General features: G+C 46.3%; 1 protein-coding gene across 1 annotated transcript in view; it reads left to right on the top strand.

Moving 5' to 3' along the window:
* LOC120063491 (probable E3 ubiquitin-protein ligase HECTD4) overlaps nt 1-12663 on the top strand; it is a 74453-nt gene extending 61790 nt beyond the window's left edge. The window contains exons 58-76 of the mRNA XM_039013870.1: nt 106-236; nt 370-575; nt 715-894; nt 1098-2479; nt 2595-2802; nt 2899-3122; nt 3279-3424; nt 3836-3939; nt 4131-4254; nt 4841-5031; nt 5219-5365; nt 5575-5694; nt 5785-5940; nt 6045-6148; nt 6716-6937; nt 7285-7451; nt 7662-7857; nt 8627-8849; nt 10529-12663. Coding sequence (XP_038869798.1) covers nt 106-236; nt 370-575; nt 715-894; nt 1098-2479; nt 2595-2802; nt 2899-3122; nt 3279-3424; nt 3836-3939; nt 4131-4254; nt 4841-5031; nt 5219-5365; nt 5575-5694; nt 5785-5940; nt 6045-6148; nt 6716-6937; nt 7285-7451; nt 7662-7857; nt 8627-8849; nt 10529-10665 — 4368 coding nt within the window. The 3' untranslated portion in view covers nt 10666-12663. The remainder of the gene's footprint in view (nt 1-105; nt 237-369; nt 576-714; nt 895-1097; nt 2480-2594; nt 2803-2898; nt 3123-3278; nt 3425-3835; nt 3940-4130; nt 4255-4840; nt 5032-5218; nt 5366-5574; nt 5695-5784; nt 5941-6044; nt 6149-6715; nt 6938-7284; nt 7452-7661; nt 7858-8626; nt 8850-10528) is intronic.
* Nucleotides 12664-14697: the final 2034 nt, after the last annotated feature.

Below are 14697 nucleotides of genomic sequence, written 5' to 3'. Positions count from 1 at the left end.
AGGGTTAACTAATGACCCGAATGTGGCTGAATGTATATTTCCCCAGGGACGGAGATCTTTTGTTTTAATATGGTTCATCTTTATTTCCCTTGTTCCATTATGTAGAATGCACCAGAGCAGTTCACTTCAGAGGACTTCCCGGTATCAGAGTCAAAGGTCAGCATGGATGTCAACTTCCCGGGTGCTGCCTTCGTGATCGTCTCCTGCAAAGAGAGCCAACTAGGCTGCCGCAAAGAGTGAGCTAATTTAACATACTTTTTTGTATCCAATTACCTATATCTAAGTTTAACCCATGACCCTTGACCATCCTAGATGTCTTACAGTGCTCCCATTTTCTGCCTCTCTCGCGTTTCCTCTCTTCCCCACTAGCTCCTCCCTGTACAAAGCCCCATGGGCGCGGGTTATGGTTTATGGCCTTGGTCACAAGGTGCGCAGGAACGGCCAGCTCAACCTGATGGAGGCGGTGTGCTACCCTCTGGATGCTTCACCCTCCAACACAGGCCTCACCCCCCCTCCCACTACCAACCAGTTCCCCACTGTCATCATCCCCACCGACAAAGTGCACATCAAACTGGGTGAGTGCTTGATCTCCCCTAGTCCTGGCTTACAGTAATAACTATTTTCAGCATATATATGTTAATTATGTTTCTCTCTGTTTCAAATGATTAACATGTATTTATAATAGCTTGGTTTGTTTCACTGTCTCTCTCTCAGGGGTGTCGCCCCCTCCTGGCGCGGTGCTGGTGCTGCACTCCCTGCCATTGGAGTTCCCCCTGGCTATGGCGTTTGCTGAGCAGCTGCTGACGTGGAAGCTAGGGGAGAATAATGAGCACTCTGAGGAGGAGCTGGACACTGTGCCCTCGTCTGTGCTGCTGCAGGTGGTGGAGCTGCTCGGTAGGTGCTACACTTCCATAAAATCTTTGAAATGTCTGCATCCATGGCGATCCATGAGGTGTCCAACGTCTACATCTTTTCCATAACCTTCAGTCACTCGTTGTATGGGACTAATATTGCATCCTGTTTTGTGCTGACAACAAGTTGGTCACTATTTTCTAAGAGTTTATGTTCCCTCTCTCTTCCTGTCTGTGACGTTCTAGGTGGGCTGTTATGGACCACAGATCTGGCCCCCTGCATCAAGGAACTCTCCTTCCACCTGCTGGCTGAGCTCTTCCGTAAGATCCACCACCTGGAGCAGCGGAAAAGCCCTGCAGGCCTGTCCAGCTCCATCGCTCTGTTGCTTAACCCCTGCCTGGCCGTGCTCATGGCCCTGCAGACAGAGCTCCGCAAGCTGTATGACCGGGAGACCCAGGGCTGGGTGGCTGCAGGGGCCGGAGCAGGGGGCTCCTCCTCTGGTGGCAGTGGCCTGGCCCTGGGGACTGAGCAGAGCAGATTCTCCACCTACTTCCACGCCCTGATGGAGGTGTGCCTGGCTGTAGCTGAGGTCACCGTCCCCCTCAACATGGGGTGCTCAGGAGTGGGAGCCCTGTCCTCCACCAGTGCCCCTAATCTCAGCGACTCCTCTTCATCCTCCTCCTCCTCCCCAGGCCAGACCCCCCAGAGCCCCAGCCTGCTCTCCAAGCGTAAGAAGGTGAAGATGAAGAGGGAGCGTGCGGCAGCAGCAGTGGCCGCAGTGGCCTCAGGGAAGAAGGGTTCTGCTGGAGGGGCTCGTCTGTCAGAGAGCGACAGCGCCCTGCTCAACATGGCCGGTAGTAAACCTGAGGACATGCTGTGGTTCCACCGTGGCCTCACCCTGCTCATGATCCTCCGTCACCTGGCCAACAAGGATCCCCAGGGGCTGAGTGTGACAAGTGATGCTGTGACGGACGCCTGCCAGGCCCTGGTGGGACCTACCGCTCACAGCCGTCTGCTGGTGCTCTCTGGCATCCCTACCCACCTGGAGGAGGCTGTGGTGCGCAGCGCCATCCGCAGAGCCTGCCATGCCCACGGGGGACTCTTCAAGGACGAGATCTTCATCCCCCTGCAGGAGGAAGAACCTAAGAAGCCCAAGGCAGGAGCCGGGGTGTCCACCCCCCTGGACGGCAAAGCAGCCCCCGAGCCTGGGCGCCCCTTCCCCAGCAACGAGAGCCCAGACAGCTCCAGCAGCGTGACTCCAGCCATGAGTGTCTCGGCCTCGGCCTCCACCAGCCAGACCTCCATCTGCAGCTCCTCTCAGGGGGGCGTGACCCGCACCGCCAGTGAGCTCTCTGTGGACCAGGAGCTGCTGGCTGCCCCACCTCTCACCCCTGTGGCTGCAGCCTCGACCGTCCCCTCCCCACAGCAAGCGCCCCTGGATCCCCACACGGTGTCCAGCCAGGAGAGCCTGGATATCTCCCTGTGTAGCACGGGGAGCCTGGGCAGTCTTGGCAGCCTGGGGGAACCTCTGGACAACGCAGAAAGAGCCTCTGTGTCAGACGGGGGCTCCATGTACTCCAGCACCTCCATCTTGGCCCGGCCCATCAAGGGCTATGCTGTCATAGAGGTGGGTCACAAGTGCATTTTACAAAGAACTTGATATTGTTGATTAATATTTTTTTTTTGCTTTGATGGAGACAGACTTGCATGTCCTTCATCTGTTTTGCACATCCTGAATGTAGGTTCGCGCCCGAGCCAAAGTGGAAAAGATCCGCGCTAGCCTCTTCAACAGCAGCGACTTGATTGGCTTATCCAGCCTGGAGGGTGAGGAGGAGCTGATGGAGCTGACCAATGAGGAGATCCTCACAGCCTCCAGCGTCAACCAAAGCTTGTTTGACACACAGGGTAGCTCCGCCCTTGAGGACTACTTCCTGAACAAGTCTCTCAGAGGCAAGTAGTTTATGGCTCAGTCATCTGTACTCTGTATCAATACAGACAAAAGTCCTACATCTGGAGGGGTCTTAATCTTTTCTCCTATGTTCCCAGGGGACAAGTTGGTTCCAAGTGCACGAGACGTGCTGATGGACATCTTCAAGAGTTGTGTCCACAAAGAGCAGATGCTCAGCCTCACACCAGCCAAGCCTGTCAAAGTGTCAGACATCTACTTGAGCAAGGAGCAGATCACCTCCCAGACCACTGGAAACCTCCTCCACGTCTTCTTTACTAATGTACGGCCGCCCAAGAAGGTGCTGGAGGACCAACTGACGCAGGTTGGTACACCCCCCCCATCATGAGTGTTTGAAGACAACAAAATAGATATATGCTTAATTGACCCTGCCTCATCCACCTGATTTTACAAACACACACACACTCATCTATATGCATCTGCAGCCATGTTTGTCTGAGCAGTGTTATATGTTCCACAGATTCTGCGTAAATATGGCACCCCCAAGCCCAACAAGAACAAATACAGCAAGGCGGGTAAGGAACAGCACGCAGGCAAGGTTGTGAGCACCAAGAGACCAATCACCAAACCACCCAGCAAGGAGAAGTCTGTGCTCAACAGCGTCAGGTGAGTTTTGTCCCTCACCACACACACAATGCCACCCTAAACACCATTTTCTTAAATAGTTTCCACCCCCACCTGTAATTATGGAAAGTAGTGGGTTTCAAAATTACACTCCCCCTAAGAGCCTTCTCTCAATGCTTCCCACGCTCAAATGTGTTACTTAAATAGCGAGTCTTTCGAATTAATTTCTCATTTTAAGAAACAAAAAAATAGCAATAAAAACTGTTCTCTGTGGATTCTTTATCCACTTACAGAAGAAAAATGGAGAGTGATTAAATGTTGCTTATTATGCTTAATCATCAAATCAAGCCTTGTTTAGTATGCTGTTATTTCAGCCATGACATTCGTCAGTACTCATTTGGACAGACATTTTCCATTGGCCCCTGTTCCTGACCTTTTCCATGTCTCTATCAGGACTGCACTGAGTGAGAAGAAGACTGTACTGAAGCCCAAGTCCCCTGAGAAATCCAGGCCTGATGAGAAGGACACAGAGAAATCTCCTGCCAAGAAGCCTGAAGGTACCACTCTGTACCCTCTCATGTTACCCATCTGTCTAGCCAATATCTCTCTGGAGCTGAGGGAACAGTTCCCTCCAGTTAGAATGTAGATGACTAGATGGAAACTGAGAGCATAAAGTCCATGCATCTGTGTGTCTGACTGTTAATGTATTTATACATGTATTGTCTCCTCCCTCACCCCTCTCACGTAGTCCCAGAGGAGAAGTACTTGACTCTGGAGGGCTTCCATAAGTTTGCTGTGGACCGGGCCAAGCAGGACATCCGTAGCGTGTGGAGGGCCATTCTGGCCTGCGGTTACGACCTTCACTTTGAAAGGTGAGCCTGGCGACCCGCCCCCCTCCAGTCTCTGCAGTCAGCCTTCACATTCCGAGCAGAGTGTGGAACGGAACACACATGACTGGAGCAGGTTGTAAACATTTAGAGCATGGAACACACTGTGATTGTTACGTCAACACACATCACACATTTACACATGATGTACGCTAAGAAATGTCACGTTTAATCATCTGAATCACACACTATACTGCACTGTACAGTACATGTAATCTCTGTAATTAGAGAAAGCCAGCTGGTGCCAGATTAAGCCATATTATACACAGATGTAGGATCTTGATTTGAGCCAGTTTTCAACAGGAAATATGGATTATAATTCATTGACATTTTTGTAAGGGTTGATACATTTTTCGTTAGGGCAAATCAAGTCCGACATTTTAAAGTGGAAATTACAAACTTTAGAAGCCTTTTAAACATCAAATATACTACACGTTTGGATTTCCTGCTGTGCAGAAAAATTCTCAGCAACAATAGTGATCAAATTAAGATCCTACATCTCTATTAAGAGGATCTGTTCATATGTAGTGGTTTACCATTCTGTTGTATTCCCTCTCCTCTGGTTTTCCAGATGTACCTGTATAGACACGCGGCATGCCCAGAAGGCCTGTAGGAGGTGGAGTCTGGAGATGGACGTAGCGTTGGTTCAGTACATTAACAGGCTGTGTGGTCACCTGGCCATCACACCTGCCAGGCTGCACCCCCATGAGGCCTACCTGGAGCCCAGTGACGTCGCTGACCCACGCGTGGCCTGTCTTCTTAGTGTGTGACCTACTCACTGACATACCACGTCATTAGTTTACATACACAGTCTATTTTTACACGTGTTTGTGTGGTATTGGACATCAGTAATCATGAGTGTAAGCGCGTGTTAGTGAGTGAGTGGGTGGGAATGTGTATTTGCTTATATGTGTTTCTGTGTTCACATTTCCCCTGTGTGTGTGTGTAGATGTGCCTGTGGAGAGCCTGCGTCTGCGCTTTGCTCTACTGCAGTCTCTCAACAACACCCTGGAGAGTTTCTTCCTGCCCCTGGTGGAGCTGAGACAAACACACACCTACCAGAACAGCATCGCAGCACTGCTCTCTGGGGCCAAAGGTGACACACACACAAAAATGACATATCAGAACTGCTCCATCAGGTCAATGACACACAGCAACAGTGTGCTGTATGGATCATTAAGGAGTGGTGTTGTGTCAGGGAATTGACTGGTTGTTAAATCGTTTAAGCTGTAGGTGGGGCATATGAACAGTATTAAAACAGTCTTGCTGACCTACTCATTCTACCTCCACCCTATCTCTATGCAGGCCTGGTGTTCTATGATAACAAAGTGATAGTGATGAACCAGGTGTTGAACGCCACAGTACAGCGGACTGCAGACCACGCTGCCCCCGAGATCACACTGGACCCTCTGGAGATTGTTGGAGGTGAGCTCACAGGACAAGGCCAGAGCCCTGTTTTACGTTTATTCACGTAATGCCCTCTACGTTGAGTGTTGATGGTGTGTGTTCCTCCAGGAGAGATCCGTTCCTCAGAGAACACCTACTTCTGCCAGGCGGCACGCCAGCTAGCCTGTGTGCCCTCGTCCCAGCTGTGTGTGAAGCTGGCCAGCGGAGGAGACCCCACCTATGCCTTCAACATCCGCTTCACTGGAGAGGAGGTCCACGGCACCAGTTAGTATCAACCTTCTTCTCCCACCTTTGTCCTATAGGAATAAACTCTGTTTGATAAGACTGAAACTGTCTAAGTTGACCCCTGACTTCTGTGACTCCCCCAGGCGGCTCCTTTCGTCACTTCCTGTGGCAGGTGTGTAAGGAACTCCAGAGCTCCGCCCTCTCCCTGCTGCTCCCCTGCCCCAGTGCAGCAGCCAACCGCAACAAGGTACAGTGTTCCCCCCCACCCCCATCTGCCTTCACCGCAACAAGGTACAGTGACCCGCCCATCTGCCTTCCCTGGTTGCAGCACCATTTTAACACCAGGAACGATGAGAATGTCTCAATAGTTTGTGTACATATGTATTAATCCTACTCCCCACAGTATATACTTAAGCAGTAAGGCCCGAGGAGGTCTAAGGGCTGTTCTAAGGGCTGTTCTTAGGCACGACTTAGGCACGACGCATTGTGGAATGGACACTGCCCTTAGCCGTGGTATATTGGCCATATATCACAAACCCCTGAGGTGCCTTAATTGCTATTATAAACTGGTTACCAATGTAATTAGAGCAGTAAAAATAAATGTTTTGTCATACTCATGGTATACGGTCTGATATACCATGGCTGTCAGCCAATCAGCATTCAGGGCTCGAACCACCCAGTTTATAATAGGAGTGTAAATCGTGTCTGGATTGCAAACCAGTTGAGCACTACATGGCAAGTGATCACTGTTTACTGATAGGCAAGAAGAGTCTCTAACTTGATTGTGTTGCTTCTGTGCTGTTTTGTTCCAAAGGGGAAGTATATTCTGACGCCCTGTCCGATCAGCTATGCGGAGGAGCAGCTGCTGCAGTTCTTTGGCCAGCTGTTGGGCATCGCCATCAGGGCAGACGTGCCCCTGCCCCTGGACCTGCTGGGCTCCTTCTGGAAGAGCCTGGTGGGCGAGCCTCTGGACCCAGAGCAGGACCTGCAGGAGGCCGACCTGCTCACATACAACTACGTCAAGAAGTTTGAGGGTGTAAGAGACAGTCATTTAGACATGCATATAGGTCATGTTTCTGGAGAAGTTGATGTGATATTGAAAATGAAAGGAGGAACTGACTTACTCCCTGACTCCCTGGAAGTTTTGAAAGCTCTGACCAGAAACAAAAACAAACCAGAAACAAACTGGTGATGCTGTATGCAGATTTTCCATGGTTCGGCCAATAGCTAGCTTATTGACCAGTCCCTTTCTATTGTAAACTCCATACAGTCACTACTGACTTCTGCTTTCTACAGTTCAAACCCAGACTGTAGTTTCACCTTACCACTTCCCACCCTTGTTCCCAAGAACAGTGTTCCTGACCCTTTCCCTCTGCAACCCAGGTGAGTGACGAGGACGATCTGGAGGCCCTGTGTGCAGAGATCTCGACCCAGCACCACTCAGGAGAGAGTCCTGACTCCCCCAGCCGGCCCTGCTGCACCTTCACCTACATCACTATGACTGGAGAGGAGGTGGACCTGTGCCAGGGGGGTCACAACCTTGGTGTCAGGTACAGTGACATTCTGCCTCTATGGCCCAGGGACTTGTTTAGTTCATATGGGTCTCTGTTGATGTTTTCTATTCCCTTTAGTCGTCAGTTTTTCTCTCCAAATCATTTTGTCCTTTCAGTACAGTAATTTCTGACTTTCACAGAATGTGCTATCTCTGTTTAACCCCTCTATCCCTCTACACTGTCTGTCCTGTGTGTGTGTGTTTGTAGCTGGCAGAATAAGGATGTGTATGCGCGAGCAGTGCGGGGCCTGCGCCTGCGGGAGCTGCAGAATGTGGAGTGTATGACAGCGGTGCGTGCGGGCCTGGGCTCCATCATCCCCCTGCAGCTCATCACCATGCTCAGCCCCCTGGAGGTGGAGCTACGAACCTGTGGCCTGCCCTACATCAACCTGGAGTTTCTCAAGGTAGCTAACCTAACGTAGCAGGCGTAAAAACGCCTTAGCGGAGTCCCCACATCCGTTTTTCAGGGGAAACGGAAGTTAGGTTGAAAATACTGTATCCATGAAAACCGAAAACATCCGCTTTCTTCCAACCCCGCAGAGAGTGCGAGGTAGCTAATACATATACCCCACCCTCCCTGCCACCTCACACCTACTGTACACATCCCCTTCTGAAACCCTAGGACACTCACAGCTACTGTACACATCCCCTTCTGAAACCCTAGGACACTCACACCTACTGTACACATCCCCTTCTGAAACCCTAGGACACTCACAGCTACTGTACACATCCCCTTCTGAAACCCTAGGACACTCACACCTACTGTACACATCCCCTTCTGAAACTCTAGGACACTCACACCTACTGTACACATCCCCTTCTGAAACTCTAGGACACTCACAGCTACTGTACACATCCCCTTCTGAAACCCTAGGACACTCACACCTACTGTACACATCCCCTTCTGAAACTCTAGGACACTCACACCTACTGTACACATCCCCTTCTGAAACTCTAGGACACTCACACCTACTGTACACATCCCCTTCTGAAACTCTAGGACACTCACACCTTCAATCATCACTACACCGTCCTCATCCACCACTAAGAAGTAAGAGTTATAGTATAGAGTAATGAGAAGATAATATTTATTAATAGTGAATGTCTTTTGCCTAGAAGAGTCCCATAATTGTCCCTGTTTTGCATGAACCCCTGTTACCTCTCTCTCTGTAGGCTCACACCATGTATCAGGTGGGTCTGATGGAGACCGACCAGCACATTGAGTTCTTCTGGATGGCGCTGGAAGTGTTCACTCAGGAGGAGCTCTGCAAGTTCATCAAGTTTGCCTGCAACCAGGAGCGCGTCCCCTTCACCTGCCCCTGCAAGGACGGGGGCCCAGACACTGCCCACGTACCCCCCTACCCCATGAAGATCGCCCCTCCGGACGGGGGAGCAGGTAAGTGCCTGGAAAAGTCAGTGGTGTGTGTCATAGGAGATTGTAGTGGGACAACAGACACACGAGTCAAAGCCACGCGGGTTACTAAGTGCTTGATGTCCTCTGTGCTGTTTGTGCACAAACTCTTGGGAGGATTGTGTTTATCGTCTTATTGTGTTTTGTGTTTATTATCTTATTAGCTCACACTGTCTTAAAACTTGGACGGACTTTGAAACATTTATTTTCTATTTTCACTCTTCCTGGATGTATTGTGTGTTAATTAGTAGGGGATGTTCTATGGGGTGTCGTGAGTTTAGGGTTCGTTGACTTTTTAGACCTTGGCTGCAGCTTGGGTCACTTAGTCTGATCTGTTCATTCTTAACTCGCATGTCTTATACCCTCGGGTCAGAAGTGGGCGTAACCGCCTTTAGGGCAATTCTCTGGGCGTACCAAGTTAAGAGGCAAGGTCTAGATTTTACTCAAATCCAATTTTAGACAACTAACTTCACATTTCATCTTTACCAAAACATTCTCTTTGATTTGGACATTTTCCACACAACGTACAATGTATAAACATCAAGCATATCCTAGGAAAACTCTTACAGTTACAATGTTTTTGTAATAACGTCATCTATTAACCTTTAATAACAAAACAAAAATGACATACATTTTCATATTCCATCTATCGTCATGACCACCATTGTGGCTGACGGAAACCATTGTTCCAAAGTCCCTTTATTGCATGTTTAATGTTCTGAGGCTGGTTCTCCATAGTGAGAGGACAAAGGAATGTTGTCTGTGGCGTAAGATTTACCATGGGCGTGAGGGGTCATAAAAACCCCACATCTTCAGACCCCTAGATCTCTCCTCCTCTGTTGGGGTGAGAGATAATCTGTAGGGTTGTGGTCTCCTGTAACCTGACCTGATCAGGACAGTCATGACAGTGGAGAAGATGCAGAGCTGTTATTTTAAAACGAATGACCACATACCTTATGATCAAACTCCAAATAATATTTAGAGTAGACCAAAGTGTCAGAGCTGCTCAAAGGACTTTTTACCACAACTATTTATATTTTAGACAACAAAATGTTTTAACCAATGTCAGACTCCAACCACAACAGTATGAACAGTAAAACTAGATTGATGAGTACAGTAGCTTCCATAGATTAGAGGTTAGTGTCCCTAAACAAGACAGCCTGCTTCTGTTCCAGGCAATAACAATCATACTATGGGCCATTATTGACATGGAGAACAGGGAATTGATGGAAAATTACTTTCCAGACTGCACAGAATACTCTCAGCAGAACAGAATTTGAACATAGTAGAAGTGCAGTGACTCTTTCTGCAGATGTTTAATGTTTTAAAGGTTATATTATACATGTAACATTTCCACCTGCAATTAGTGCCAAATGTCAATTACATACTAGTAGTAGCAAAGGATTAGAAACACGAGTAAAACATATCTATGTTTTACCATGACTAGCCGATCCGGCTGTTGTATGTACAACTTCACAAGTTCACAATAGCAAAAACATAAGCAATACAAAACTTCTTCACGTCCTAGCAACTGATGTTTTTTTCATTATGATAAAGTAAGAAGCCAGTGTCCTACAAAAAAAACTAAAATGTAATTATTACATTTAATGTTTTAAGATTATTTTTCTTCATACAGTATGTTTACCTATTTGTGTGTTTGCCAGGTTCGCCAGACTCTCGCTACATCCGGGTGGAGACCTGTATGTTTATGGTGAAGCTGCCCCAGTACAGCTCCCTGGATGTGATGCTGGAGAAGCTGCGCTACGCCATCCACTACCGTGAGGACCCTCTCAGCGGCTAAAGGGACCTGATGGATGGAGTACACCACCTCCATATAAATGCAGCTTCAACACCAACTCTACTATTTATTACCAATACAGCCCCACCTTCTCAACCCCTCTTCTGCCCAACTTTACTTTCACCCTCTCCTGGAACTACTCACAGAACAGAAGGCCAACCTGCTTCACCAAGAAGACACTGAAGCTTTTCTTTTTTCTACTTGTTTTATGTTTGGCTTTGTGCCCGTGCTTCATTTCAAAAACATTCTAATCAGGTTGAGCATTTCAGGAGTGTGTTTTGACTATTTTTTTCAGAGCTGATGTAGGGGAGTTCAACCCCACTTTCCTTGACACTAACGTTGTTATCTCTTCTGTTTTGGAGTGGCAGTGAGCTGACTGATCACTACACACATAGTGGGAGGGACCTGTGACAGGGCACATACCCTTTTTGATTATAGGGAAAGTTACTCTCTTCCACCTTATTTCCCCTCACTTTTCTCCCCATCCCTCTTTCAGAGGACTTGGTGTGGTCTTCTAGTTAGTTCTTACTGCTTCCCTCCCACCCTTCCAGAGGGTACTCTTTCTAAGGCATGCCTTTACCACAAGCACCTCCTCCTCAAGAAGGGGAGAGGGAGGCTCTGTGTGAAAAGGAAACTCAAAATATTCAAGGCTTGTGCATTGTTTGATGTTTGACATAGAAGTCCACTTAATATCTAAAAGGAACTCTACGAATTTTTTACCAGGTCAGCTCTCTGCAGTCAAAACGTTGACAAGCACTCTATATGATATTATATAGTTACTGCCTGTAAAGATGGACTGCTAAAAGACATAACTAACTATCAGCCTATATTTACAGTGAATATGGTTTATTTAAGTCTATAAAGAGGGTATGTATATAAGTCTTGTAAAAAGTCATATTAATCTATTACGTGAGTTTGCAGTTTTGAGTTTTGAAACTATCCTAGTAGCCGTGGCAGCAGGGTAAGGTCAGGTACACTGAAGTTGGACTAACAGACTAAAGCTCTACCTGGTTGTCAAGTCTGGCTTTCTGGGTTGCCAGGTCTGCTATACTTGCATTTCAGGTTGTGAAACTTGTGTTGCTTTGTGAAATTTGAGGGAGATGTTGTTATCCCGAGCTGCCCTCCCACACTGCTTGTGTGCTACTGAATGTGTTTCCCGAATCCCCCCGCCAAACACACACAATCCACTCACCAGGGGGTCTAGCCTTTTTATATATTTCCTGTGATGAATGAGCAGTGGTTCTGCTGCTTTTTTGTTTGTTTTATTTGACCCATAACCAAAATGTTTTAGCTGTGTAAAGACTTCACTAAAGGAAACATGTAAATAGACTTCTACATTATATTTGATGGCATTTTTTTATTTTATTACTGCTTCACTTCAACAATTAATTTTTGTTTTGTTTTGTTCTGCGCTATTCTTCCAGGGAAAAAATATGATTATAATGATATATCTAGGATATTCTTTATTGGATATCCAGTTTGTTGGGTTTTGATTTTTTACCAATTTTGAAATGACTAGTTATATGTCACCTTAATGTCTTGGAACTCAGATGGATTATATCGCTCATTCCCTTCTACTCCATGGTGAAACGTTTTCTTGTGTGAGTTAAACAGCCATTTGACTTGGATGGGACTTGAAGAACACAATGAGAGCTACCACAAAATATTTAAGATGGATGTTTGGATTGCTTGCCAAATTAGTTTGGTTTTGTTCTTTTAAAGGGTAAATCGCTGCTAACAAGGACACTCTCTTGCTGTTCTTACCTCCTTTTGGAGGATTTGAATAGACCATTAAAACGGACATATTCATACAAAGGGGTGTTGCGATAAGAAAATGTGTGCTGTACATTTACTTGATATTTATTACAATTATTTATGTTTGCATTAACTTAACTTTTACTGTCTTACCTCTGCACATCAGAAACATAACACAGATCTCTAAATGGATTATAGAGGGGTAAAGAATAAGATGGCGTTTGAGATTTCTGTGTCACAATAAAACATTTCTTGATGTAAGCGTCTTGTTGTTCACTTATTTCTCTTGTGTCAGGAGACACACGCAGGAAAAACACATGGTGGACGCCCTATGCGCCCAAGGAGGCTAAGCGGAAGGATTTAGTCACATCAATATTTTATATTTTTTTCTGTTTGAGGGTCAATATCACAAAACTGCCATTTGGACCATGCAACATTTTTATTTCAGAATTTGTATTCCTTTAATGTTTTACTATAAAAAGGAAATATTAGACTTGTAGAAAAACATGTTGGCCAAGCTCCAGCACTTAGAGTTAGATCATTATAAACACATTTTCAGTGAATCAGCCATATATGTCCACCCTGTTACAGACATGCACTTAACTGTCTTTAATTACTTTCATTGGACTATTTTAATAATATGTACATTTTCATAAAGCTTTTGTCAACCCTGTCCATTTGTTCAGGTCAAATTATAAAGAAATAACAGATTTTGTATACAATGTGTGGTTTTATATAGAACTTCATCTAATTTTCACCTTATCTTTCTAAATTGAGACAGTTATTAATTATATTTTATCCACGTTTATAATTGTGTGGTGTTGGCCGTGTCTTAAAATACATGACACAAATTCTTGATATTTGACAATGTAACTGAATTAATTTGAACAAGATGCCAAGGTAACAGGGTGGACAGCTATAACAGGACAGAACATGAATTAAACCCTGAATAGACATCTACATAGTAATACATGTCGTAACAACACTGGAACTGCTATTTAGTTACATATTCATTGTGAAAAACAACTCAAAAATACATTGCCAGTACAAAATAATTGGAATTAGCATTAAAACACATTCCTGTCCCTCTCTTCCTCTCCCCCTCTCTTGCTCTCCATCTTTCCATCTCTCCCCCCTTTCACCCCAAATGCTCTTCCACATACTTCCAGGTGGATTTTTCCATCTGAACAGAGCATTTATTAACAGCCTGTGGCTCTGGCATCAGACAAATTATCTGTCCATCAGTGCCAACAAATATTTTCCTTTGGACTTGATGCACTTCACCTTAATGTTATGTTCCTCTACATCCATGATGACGCCAGGGTATCCTTCATGGTCATAATTGACAACACAACACTCCCCTACGTGATTAAGTTCAATAGAGCCAGGTCGCCATATGGTGTCATGCTTGTCATGTGATGCAGGGAGCTGGTTAGACGCTGCAGGGTCACCCAGAGTTGCCTCTTTGAGCTGAAAACAAAGACAGTCCAACATGCTATTATCCTTCTTGCACAGACAAGTAATGTCCCTGTATTTTATCTGGCCTGGTGAGACACTGATAACCTGATGAATCTTCATTGTTCCTTTAATGGCATCTAAGACAGGCATCTGAGGTGAGAAGAGATAGCATATGATAAGATATAAAGAGTAACAAACACCTTATACATTTCAATACTCAACCAGCTACTGTACAATAAAAATGTATGTATGTGTGTATAGGGAGGAAGGAGGGTTACCTCTGCTCTTGCCTCAACAACATGAATAACATCTCCACAGAGGAGTTGGGGCCCTTTAGGACAGTGTACAGGGCCTGTGCATCTGGGATATCCTTTCCATGGTGCACTGCTCTATCTGCAGATCTCTTGAGGGCCCCTCGACCCCCATCTGGTGCCCCCTTGCTGTGTCTGGCCTCAAAGAAATTACAGTTGACCTCTTGAAAGCCTTGTTTATGTGGTTCTGTGGCAATTAGGTAGAAGTTCCCTTTTTGCTTGTATTGTGTAGATGGCAAGTCACTAAAGAAATTAAGCTGGCTGACTTCAGGGTACTTCTGCTTCAACATAGCAAGAACCGGATCAAGGTGGGCCCAAATGGCAGGTGGATCATGTCTCCATGATGGTGAAATGGAGCAAAAAGCAATTGGTGGTTGATATGTAGCAGTGTGGAGCACTCCAGTGTGGAGAGTGGCTTGCTGGTGAGATCCTCCAAAATGCACGGACTGGATCTCTTGACTGTATTTGCATGAATAGTTTTTGCTGAAGTCAATGTGCAACAAGCATTCAT

The sequence above is a fragment of the Salvelinus namaycush genome, chromosome 18 (assembly GCF_016432855.1).
Source record: "Salvelinus namaycush isolate Seneca chromosome 18, SaNama_1.0, whole genome shotgun sequence".
Classification (NCBI taxonomy): Eukaryota; Metazoa; Chordata; class Actinopteri; order Salmoniformes; family Salmonidae; genus Salvelinus; species Salvelinus namaycush.
This window is presented reverse-complemented; position numbering and strand designations above follow the sequence as displayed.